This window comes from Vipera berus (assembly GCF_964194415.1).
Source record: "Vipera berus genome assembly, chromosome: 4".
Lineage (NCBI taxonomy): Eukaryota > Metazoa > Chordata > Lepidosauria > Squamata > Viperidae > Vipera > Vipera berus.
The window spans coordinates 16,732,341-16,744,145 of NC_138206.1; the positions used below are offsets into that span (position 1 = coordinate 16,732,341).

The following is an 11,805-nucleotide window of genomic DNA, read 5'->3' on the forward strand; positions in this document are numbered from 1 at the left end:
AATTCAGATTGCATTTCCTGACTGTTTAAACTTGATTGTAGAAACGTTAGACTTTAAATTGCAGATTTTAGAAATTAAAACACATTTTCTAACTGAATTTTAAACTTGATTGAGGTAAACACATGCAGCCAGTAAGAATAATTGTTATCCTTGACTTCTTACTTGTAGACAACACACACAATGCAGCCAGTAAAAATGATCACTGATATTTCACTTAAGCTTTTGCAGATAACATGCATACACAGTGGATTGCAGGCAGTAAAAATTAATAACTGTCTTTCGACTGTTCTGTTACAGGCAGTTGTATTGCGAATATAATTCCTTGTTAAGACACGTTGGTCTGTTTAAGCGAATTTAGTCACATTTAATGGCCCTTTCCAGACAGTGAACTCATAAAGCACCTGGTTCATCTGAAATACCTTTATTTTGCATATAGAAGGTGGTTACAGCAGAGAAGGTGTGGTCAGGTGAATCTGGACGGAGCTTTAAGGTCGAAAGATAGTAACAGGATTACTGTCTGCATGGCTTGTGTTCAGATGTTACAATGGAGGATGGAACACAAGGGAGCAAGGAGAAGGAGGAAGTCCAACCCAGAAGGGGTGGATCCTAGTGCAGCATCATGAGCAGGATAGGAAATACATCACAAAGGGGAAGGCACTGGTAGACCCAATTAGCATATTGGTAATTTCCCAAGAACAGCCACGTGGTGGCAGCACAATAGATGAGGGGATCTACCAGAGAAGAAATATTTGTTTAAATAAGTGGATTATGCATTATAGAAACTAATTGTTAATGATTTCTCCTTACAAATGTAAATCCAGCAATCACACTGTTAACCAACTATTATGTGATCCATGTTTTAAAAAATCAATAAAAGATTTAAATAATAAAAAATAACATATATCAATCCCTAGAGGTTTTCTCATGTAACCAGGTATTGGTGGTTTCCCTGCATGCCAACAAGGTTGGTGTTGGTTTGATGTTGGATGATACACCGTTAAAAATGCACATTTGTTAATCTGCATTTTAAATTGGACAAGAAAGCTAATCAAGAACCAACGTAGCTTCCATAACAAAGTTCAGTCTAGTCGTTTTTCCCCATTATCAATCAGGTAGCCAAACTTTCGCTGCTTTTACTATGTTATAAACTTAGTTGAAATAATGCTTTTGATCTTTGCAAAATATAAATTTCTCCATGCCATTTAAATACATTGGGTTCTTCAACGCTTCCATTTCCTTGATCCTAAGAAAAAAAAAGAAGGATATTGTTAAAGTTAAGGAATTAAAAATAAATATAAATGTTTGAACAAATAGGATAAACATAGGTACACCACTGTTTTTGCAAAGCAGATTTGCTAAATAAAAAGAAGAGTAACTGCTTTGCTCTGCTACAATAGGCTGGTTAGGACAGAATCAGGAATTGGATAATTCTGTGGCGGGCTCTTGTCCAATAAACCTGGTACCAGCCTTACTGTGGAGAATCAGGGAGATAATTTTGAAGAACTAGGCAAGGACTGCTATATAAGGAAAAGGGGTTGAAGCATTCCTTAAATCTGGGAAATAAGATAATGTCAGAAAAAAGTCAGACTGGCTCCTCCCTGAATCTTTGGGATAGAAGAGGGAGAGGAGATAAATAGAATGAGGATATTTGGAGCTGGCTGTGTAACACCTTAAGGTGATGGTGCAGCCACCAAGTTTTTGGTTTATGATTTTATAGTTATTGGATTTTATTGTTGTTGTGAGCTACTGAGAGTTTAAGAGGGGTGTCCATACAAATCTTTTAAATGAATAGAATTGGAAAGTCTATGTCCATTAGGGTTTGAAAATGCCAGGAGTCATTTTAAACAACAGTCTTGAACATTGGGCCCTATCTAACAAAATAAAATTCAATGTAGAGAAAAGTAAGGTTTTACATTTAGGCAAGAAAAACCAAATGTATAAATATAGAATACATGGAATTGCTCAATAGCAGTAACTGTGAGAGGGATATTGGAGTCCTAGCGGACAATCACTTAAATATGAGCCAGGAGTCTGCAGTGACAGCCAAAAAAGCCAATGCAATCCTAGGCCGCACTACTAGAGGAATAGAATCAAGATCATGTGAAGTATTAGTATCGCTTTATAAAGCCTTACTAAGGAACATCAGATGGATACTAATCAAGGAGGGAAGCAACCTAGAATTGAGGAGAAATTTCCTAATGATGAGAACAATTAACCAGTGGAATGGCTTCCCTTCAGAAGTTGTGGGTGCTCCATCACTGGAAGCTTTTAAGAAGAGACTGGACAACTAGAGGACTGAAGTGGCTGGCACTGACATTAAAACACACTGATGGTATCATGCAATCTCACGTGATCTCCTTGTGTTGAGTGCTGTAATAGGCATGGAAATGAGGGGACTCCAGAAGTTGCTGCTTTGTTGCATGGTGAGGAATGTTGAGAGTTACAGTTCAGCAATGCCACTAGGGCCAGATTTTGTGTATACTTGGGGTATGAAATTCTGGATTTTCATAAACTCCCACTTCTGAGCCAAATAAGATATTCTCTGATACTAAATCAGAGATATTTGTTCATCTGGTCCACCAATGTCTTCTATTTTCCCAACAGTTAGAACAATTAACCAGTGGAACAACCTGCCTCCAGAAGCTGTGAGTGCTCCAACACTGGAGGTTTTTGAGAAGAAATTGGACAACGATTTGACTGAAATGGTATAGGGCTTCCTGCTTGAGCAGGGGTTGGACTAGAAGACCTTCAAAGTCACTTTCAACTCTGTTATTCTGTTCCTTGGAGAAACAAGAGTTTCCTAATACTTCCAGCTGCCACCTCAAAGCTGATACCAAAAGAAGAAATGGGGCACCTCTGTTGTGAGACGAGAAATCTCTTTTTTCCCCCTCAACTGTCACTAAGCTGATAATGGCCATCTCATCACAGTATCTGAATTGGAACTTGCAATATAAAAATGGTTTGCCAAGTAGTTCTTTGCTTCTCTCCCCATCTCTTATCCCTCTGTGCCTTTTTGATTGTAAGGCAGAGGAGGGATAAATTATATTTATAATTCTCTTCAGTTTCTTCCTAGTTTTCACCCATTGTGATATGGCAAAAACTAAATTCAATGACAAAGCCAACCAATATATGTCCAGTATAATGAGTGGCTAAATTGTTGGACCTCGACTGGGGATGTCTAAGTTCAAGTCCCCTTTCATCCAAAGATCTCAGTGGAGGGTTTCAGTCTGTTTACTTTCTCTTAGTCCTAATTAGCTTGCAACAGTATCGTATTTTTCCGTCTATAAAACGCACTCTTGTATAAGATGCTCTGGCATGCGAGTTTCTCTGTGCCAATCAGCTGTTTGGCAGAGCACCGAACAGCTGAGCTGGTGAATCAGGAAATTTGGCCAGCTGAAGATCTTGCCCCCTCCCCCTCCCATTAGTGGCAAGCCCACAGGGGCTTGACACCTGCACCAGGCGGCATGGCAACCCACACAGGCAAGCCTTGGGCTGCAGAGGTTACCATTATTTTTCCGTGTATAAGATGCTGCACTTGTACTGTATAAGATGCACCTGATTTTTGAACAGGGTGTTTGCAGGAAAATATAGCATCTTATACATGGAAAAATATGGTATTTTGGAGAGAAAATAAGGCTAGGGGAAACTTCTGCCTGTAAGCCATCTTGAGCTCCAAGAAAAAAGAGGCTATAAAAACATTTGTTGTGTACTAGTTAATGTCACTTCTAGCCAACAATGGCAACTGTAGAAAGTGAGTACAGCCAAAGGTTGGAGACTGATTAAAACACACTTCACCATAAGAACTAGAAACTTCAGGCTGAACTTACCATACAATCTCTGAATTCTTTCTCTGTCATTACTTGGGAGACGGAAGAAGTGTGGGTTTGTGTAAGTATACGTTGGGTACATCAAAGAGCCAATGACATTAGAATGGCTAAGTCCTAAGGAATGACCAAATTCATGTGCAGCAACAAGGAACAGGTTGGTCACTAAAACAAAAAGAAGAAAAACGAGTCAATTAGTAGAAACTAATATATGGCCTCCTATATCCCAAGGCTATCCTTAATGCCTTTTCAGGGCTAGAACTCTGTTTGACTCTCAAGACAGGGAACAGGATGAAAATAAGATTGGGTTTAATCTAAGTATAATATAAAATGTGATTTTCCTTGTTATAGAAACATTGCAATTCAGGGGCAAATGTTTGAGCAGTCTTCAGGTATTGCCTGGTTGCTAAGTTGTGATTGATTATTCTTTCTTTATCACACTATCGGTCTTGGCAGTAACTTTTATTATAACATAGATGAGCAATAAGCTCTAATAGTTAATGTAACCTACCTCTGTCGTACTCTGACCATATCTCTGCTTCATCAAAATGTGCATCTCCCCCAATTCCTGGTCCAGGATAGTAAGCGTGAGCCAAAACATTTCCTTGGCCGTCAAAAGGGTAATTATCACCATGTTCTAAAATTTGAAATGTAACATATAAGCAGTGCTGGGATTCAGCCAGTTCACACCACTTTGGCAGAACCAGTAGCTAATTATTTGTTGCCCAGGCCCAGAATGGACGTCCGGAAGTGGCACCCAGACAGAGAACCGGTTGTTCACATATTTGAATCCCACCACTAAATATTAGCTGTCAATGAATAAGATGTTAGGTTAGGAGCATTATGCTGCCATTTTCAACACCCTTAGGTAGTCCTAACCCCTTTTTTGTGATTTTTGCTATCCATATAATCATGCATTATGAATATGGGCCAGGGGTGACAGTGAGGCAGTGATAACCCCTGGCTTAGGTACAAGATTTACTGAGCTTTAATGATGTTGCCAAAGCGTCTCTCAAGGTGTGAGTGATGGCTCCAGAGGGAGAGATAGGAAGACTGGAATGGCAACCAAACCACAGGTAGTCCTCGACTTACAACAGTTCATTTAGTAACCGTTTGAAGTTACAATGGCACTGAGAACGTGACTTATGACCATTTATGAGCACTTATGACCATTGCAGCATCCCCATGCTCACATGATTTACATTTGTATGCTTGGCAACTGGTTCATACTTCTGTCGGTCGCAGTGTCCCAGGCTCATGTGACTCTTTTTTTGCAAACGTCTGACAAACAAGGTCAATGGGGAAGCCAGATTCACTTAATAACCGTGTTACCAACTTAACAACTGCAGTGATTCACTTAACAAAGTTGGCAAGAAAGATTGTAAAATGGGACAAGATTCACTTCATGAATGTCTCACTTAGCAACATAAATTCTGGGCTGAATTGTGATCGTAAGTTCGAGGACTATCTGTAATTGCTTGGGAATCTTTTCAAAGCTGCTTATTTGTGAATGAATGCAATTTTTAAAGAGAACCATACCTCTAATTTATATTAACTGAGAGGTATTCCTTGATTAAAGATTTTTCATTTTTTCCCATGTTTGTTGTTTAAGCAGGAAAGACATAAAGAAAGGAAGACCGATCATGAATTCTTAGGAAAACCATATTCAGATGCAAGGATCCAAATAGATGGCAGCAAAGACCTACACAAATGGTAACTCTCTGCTTCTACCTAGTGGTCATCTGAATATTTACAACCAAGCTATGATACGTCTGTGGAGATTCTCAACCATCCAAGTCATGGTTATCCACAAAGTGCTTTTCAAAAAGCAACTGGCTTTTCTTTTTTTCCCCTTGAAAATATTTCACTTCTCATCCAAGAAGCTTCTTCAGTTCTAACTGAATGGTAGGGAATGAAAGGGTTTACATTCTTTGCAGTTTTTTTTTACATCATCTTGGCAATCTTTCTGTGAACCCATTCCAGTTAGCAATAGCAATAGGATTTAGGCTTCTATACCATCCCATAGTGCTTGAGAGAACTCTCTGGGTGGTTTACAGTGTAAGAATTATTTGCATATTGCTCACAACAATCTGGGTGGTCATTTTACCAAACTCAGAAGGATAGAAAACTGAGTTAACCTTGAGCCCCGTCAGGATCGAACTCAGGTTGTTGGCAGAGTTAGCCTGCAATGTTGCATTTTATCCACTGCACCACCAGGGCTCCTCAGTTATCTGAAATTTTTAAAAAACAAAGTCTACAGCTGGATGAGCATTTGAGATGGAGTCTGACCAATACAGATTAGAGTAGAACTACTATTTCCCATGAAATGAATGATTTAAATGATCTAAATGATTTCAATTTAAGCACCAGCCCTTCTAGGGAGGGTTTTACTCCAGTCAACCTTGACTTTTCGACTGTGATCAGTGAAAGCAGAGAGAATGTAAATAATGCTTCAGAAAGGGGTAGGAATCGTGTGAAAAATGCAAACTTGAGAGCTAGTTAATAAAAACAGGCAGCCTTACCACCATATGCAAACAATATTTCAATGTCAGCAGGTCTGAAAACTTTCTGGAAACTCAGTGGAGTCACATCACTCCAAACGCGGAATGCCTTTGCTATAGCTGCATCTACCTTCCATCTTGGCAAATCCGGAGTATAATTCTTAATCCTTTAATCAATAGAAGAATTACAAAATATTACTATGTAAGAAATAATGTAATTGGTAAATTCTTTTTATAAAGAATTTATGGCCTGATGGCCTGATGGGATGGGGTTGGGTTTTATTAATGTGTTTTAACTTATTTTAATGTGTTTTAACTTATTGTAAGAGTTGTGGGCATTTTGTTTAATCTCTTGTAATTTTTCTATTTTGTCTTTTAACATATACTGCCCTGTTCACTGCCCTGAGTCCTTCGGGAGAAGGGCGGTATACAAATAAAATTAATAAAATAAAAATAAAATAATAAAAAACTGCTAAAGATGTAATTAACCTGTATGTGAGCAGTCTTTTATTCCAGGTTCCTGTTGCAGCTTTATGCACTTCTGAAACATCTGAGATTCCACATCGGGGCAGTTTCATTACGTTTATGGTTTCTTTATCCATTTTCCCAGTGACCTTCAAATGGAAGAATTCCTGCATTTGTCTGAGTCGCTCTTCCAGACTGCTGCCATCTTTATGGTATGTTGGGAAGTATTTGTCAAGATAAACCTACATCATGAAAGAAGAAAATCACTAATGTTTAATGGATCTTTTGTACCGGGCTATTTTTCTGAATGCACAGGAAGCAATGTTTAGTCCACAGGTCCCCAAACCTTTGGGCACCAGGGACCGGTTTCATGGAGAGAGGTTTTTCCACAGACTGGAAGGTGTGTGGTTTTGTGTGTTATACCTGCATCCTGTGGATGGGGCTTTGCTTGTTTGTGCAGACCGGTTATTGGTATGCCGCAGCCTGGTACTGGTCCACGGACCAGGGGTTGAGGATCCCTGGTTTAGTTCATATGGTGTGCAGGTAGTCCTTGACTTACAACAATTAATTTACAAAAGTTACAACAGCATTGGAAAAAAGGGAGTTGTGAATGTTTTTCATGCTTTTGATCATTGCAGCATCCCCATTGGTCATGTGATCAAAAATGGATGCTTGGCAACTGGCATGTATTTATGACGGTTGCAGTGTCCCGAGGTCATGTGATCACCATTTGTGACCTTGTGACAAGCAAAGTCAATGAGGAGGCCAGATTCACTTAACAACTGTGTTACTAACTTAACAACTGCAGTGATTCACTTAACAACTGTAGCAAGAAAGGTTGTAAAATGGGAAAAACCTAACAAATGACTTGCTTAGCAATGGACATTTTGGGCTCAGTTGTGGTCATAAGTCAAGGACTTCCTGTACTTATATTGCTGTCCATGTTTATGAAGTCCTGCCTTAAGACTGATTTAGAGTTTCCCACAATTGCTTGTAGGCATCACTGCACGCCTACACGCCTACACTGCAAAGGGGCCGAGGGGTAAGCAAAGGTTGTAGAGGGCTGCAGACAAGTCAACATTCACACCTCCCAAATCCCAATGGTGCATTGTGCAGAGATGCATGTCCTGCATTCTGATTGGTTGATCCAACTTCCTTTTGCTGTTTGAATGTCCCCTAGCCAGAAAGTTACATTTGAAGAAATGTAAATGGAACAACTAGGTAACCATCCCTGAACAACAGACACGTACATTACCTGATCCGCAGCGCCGGAGACGTCTGCTTGATCCTTTAGGCATGAAGCCAGCTTGGAGATGTATGTATATACTGTATGCATGTATGTATGTATGTATGTATGTATATATGTATGTATGTATGTATGTATATATATATATATATATATATATATATATATATATATATATATATATATATATATATATATGCAAATTATTCAAATTGCTAATAAAGAATTTGGGAGGCTAAGATGATCATTTCGAACTCTTTATGTTCTCATCAGTTAGTCATACCCTTTATCTGAGATTCGAACCCGGGCTGATTATATATCAGGCAGTGTTTTAACCTCCTGAGCCACGGGTTCCTTCTCTCTTATATTAGCTGGAAGGCAAGGCAAATGTATGTTTAAGTATTTGTCAAGGCTTTTTGAATGGACCTTGCTATATATATATATATATATATATATATATATATATATATATATATATATATATATATATATATATATATATATATATACACAGTATAATATATATATACTGTATATATATGTAAAATTTTTTGGGATTGCTAACAAAGAATTAAAGGGAGACTGATATGCATTTCAAACTTATTTGTTCTCATCAGTCAGCCATACCCTTCTGAGATTCGATTCTTTGTTAGCAATCCAAAAAATTTACACAAATATGAGTTGTCAGTGCTGTGACTATATATATATAGTATTTGTTAAGTATTTAGAATACCTTGCTAGGCCCCAAACACGGGGCAAATCTTATTACCTGTTTCAGCCTAACCCAAGGCCATCAACAGGCTGTAGTCACAACAGTAACAGCTCATATTTGTGTAAATTTAATTCTTTGGTAGCCATCCAAAAAGTTTACACACACACACACAGAGTACCCATCCATCTATCCATCCATCTATCCATGCCCCAAGCTGGCTTTGTATTTCATTATTGTCTTCTCTCCTGGGTTTATAGAGAATCATTCAAACAAAGCTACTCACTTACTATGAGGTTAATCAACTATTCCACAGTATTTTTGAGATTTTTGTCATTCATCTTTGCTCTTTTTCAAATTCTAGCCTTTTAAAAATTCTTTTCATGCCATGTTTCCTCATGGGGAAATGAAAGCAGCATCCATCAGTCATTAATTGGCCAGAAAATTATAGTGGCATAAAACTCGCTATCCCCATTTGCACTCTCTATCCTGCTACAGACTTGATATTAATAAATGTTGCTGTATTTATATACTATGTACATTATATTGTACAGAAATTGGTGATTTGCCACCATTTTCATCCTTTCCCACCAAACATTGCCAGTCAGTTTTCATTTACATTGGTGGCTATCCTGTAAAGCAAGAACCAAACTTTAATGAATATAGCCAGGGAAGAGGCAATATAATTATCTAATTAAGGATGCCAATTGGGTAATTAATAGACCAGATACATCGTGTGAGATGAGTGCCTATATAAATTTGAAAAATAAATGAATAAAAATTATGGAAGCCTGTGATAGAATTCATTCAACAACTAAAAGTTAGACCACTCCATCTTTGACATTTCTTCCAGGTTGAGAGTTCTAGTTATATGGCCCATTACCATGAGAAGCTAAGTAGAAGGTTCTATTTTTAATGGAATTCAACTGCCCTTCTTTACTCCTACTAAACTTGCCAATTTCTTAAATCACAGATTTATTTATTTATTTTGCTTTTGACACCATAAGCCAGGGGTCTTCAAACTTGGCCCTTTTATGACTTGTGGACTTCAACTCCCAGAATTCCTCAGCCAGGCATGCTGGCTGAGGAATTCTGGGAGTTGAAGTCCACAAGTCATAAAAGGGCCAAGTTTGAAGACTCCTGCCATAAGCGATGGTCAGTAGAAAGAAAAAAAGACGTGCGACTTCATAAAAATAACTTCTCTTTCTCTCTCTGTACCTCTCTCACTGTTTTTGAAAATGCTCATGTTAAGTTGAAATGACTATCATAAACATACTTTCTAAACACCAATGGAAAGAAGTTAAACAATTACAAGAGTCAGATCAGGATGGAAATGCTTCATTAGGAAAGCTTGGGATAAGTCAGCACATGGATGGAATGCCACCATGGAAAACCACACTCGTAAACCTGATAGCATGATGGGGTAAAAAAGAGGCAGTGTTATAGACGCAGCAATAACACACTATGAATGCACAATAAAGATTTGTATTAACCTAAGTAAATAATTAATTTTAAAATAGTAAAATTTAGGCTAGCAGCAGATCTATAGAAGATATGAAGTTTTGATGGAACTTACTTGTAGAAATTTTATGTCTTCAACACTTGGTCCAACTTTAGCACCAGGATCTATTGGGACAGCAAATAAAGAAGGCAGAAAAACTGTGGCACAGATCAGGATGTACTTCATAATGACCGTAGTTGCAAAGTTGGTGCTAAAGGAGAAGACTTTGGATCTGGGATGCCTGCCACCCAAGGACCACATACTGTATTTATAGAGGACCAATAGGTTTTACCGCTAGTTCCCTAGTGACTCATTCTATTGTACTGTCTGTGGTTTTGTGAATTTATGTAATGTTTTAAACAGCTTATGTAATATTTTAAATAATTTTACAATAGGTGAAACACCCCCCCCACACACACACTAATGTCAGTCCTACACAGGAAGCCATCTACACCATTCTTGTATTACTGTCCTTTATGGCACTAAAAATACAGAAAAACTGACTTCCTTAAATTGAGCTAGAGATATTTCTTTATTAGGAAGAATGTGTGAACTTTACTCAATAAAAATGCATTGAGCTCTCTCAGCCCAACCTCTTTCACAAGATAATTGTGGTGGTGGTGGGAACGCAAGATAGGAACATTCAAGAAATGTTGCCAGGAAAAGGATGGGGCTGAAGTCACAAATAGAGCTGGGCTGCAACAATTTGGATGATCACAAGATGGCAGCCATAAAAATTAAGATTTGATAGTCATAGGGAAAAATATTTCTTAGGTGTAGGACTCAAGTTAGTGTGAGATAAAGAAACTGGTCTGGAACAAGAGCCCTGTTGGTTGGCCTACAGTGACATTCTACTTTGTTATCTATAAACAAAGAAAATATTGCAAAGATAAATAATTTAATAGGATTATTCAGTTTCACTTTTTCTCACATTCAATTCTTTAAAACATATCTGTCACCTCTACTACTGAGGTATTATTTCATGGTTAAGCAGCTTAAAACTGCTGGAAAATAAAAATGAACCCTTTAATTGAATGAAATAAAAACAAATAAAATTATTGTTTTGTCATTTTTCACTGACCTCCCTGATTAAAGCTGTTCCAAGCATACAGAATTTTTTTCCTCATTGCCACAGAAGAGCTAATGACCTCAGTGGAATCCATGGGGAGGTATAATAAAAGACAATATGTGACCCAAGACCATGAGTCTGAAACCCTGTCTCTGTTTTATATTTATTTTATTTTATTTTATTTCCATTTATATCCCGCCCTTCTCCGAAGACTCAGGGCGGCTTACAAGCTTAGCAGTAGCCTTCATTCTATGTATATGCCTGCTTATTAGGGCTTTCACACACACCCCCAAGCTTATTGCCCCCAACAATCTGGGTCCTCATTTTACCTACCTCGGAAGGATGGAAGGCTGAGTCAACCTTGAGCCTGGTGGGCCTGCTATATGTATTGTTCTGCATGATCATGTTAGAAAATTAAGTGTTGGGAATCTTCAGAATCATGAACATAGGTAAATTCATTGGCTTGCTTACAATATCATATTAAGCTATG

The 11,805-nt window shown here is 38.1% G+C and overlaps 1 protein-coding gene across 1 annotated transcript; it reads right to left on the reverse strand.

Annotated features, from left to right (window-relative positions):
• Positions 1 to 418: 418 nt before the first annotated feature.
• LOC308667137 (matrix metalloproteinase-18-like) lies at positions 419 to 10,426 on the reverse strand. The gene is made up of 6 exons (XM_081326264.1): positions 10,322 to 10,426; positions 6,815 to 7,032; positions 6,347 to 6,492; positions 4,336 to 4,461; positions 3,828 to 3,989; positions 419 to 1,243 (listed from the first exon to the last, which is right to left on the reverse strand). Exons 2-6 carry the CDS (start codon positions 6,961 to 6,963, stop codon positions 1,221 to 1,223), a joined length of 606 nt encoding a protein of 201 aa, XP_081182390.1. The 5' UTR covers positions 6,964 to 7,032; positions 10,322 to 10,426; the 3' UTR covers positions 419 to 1,220.
• Positions 10,427 to 11,805: the final 1,379 nt, after the last annotated feature.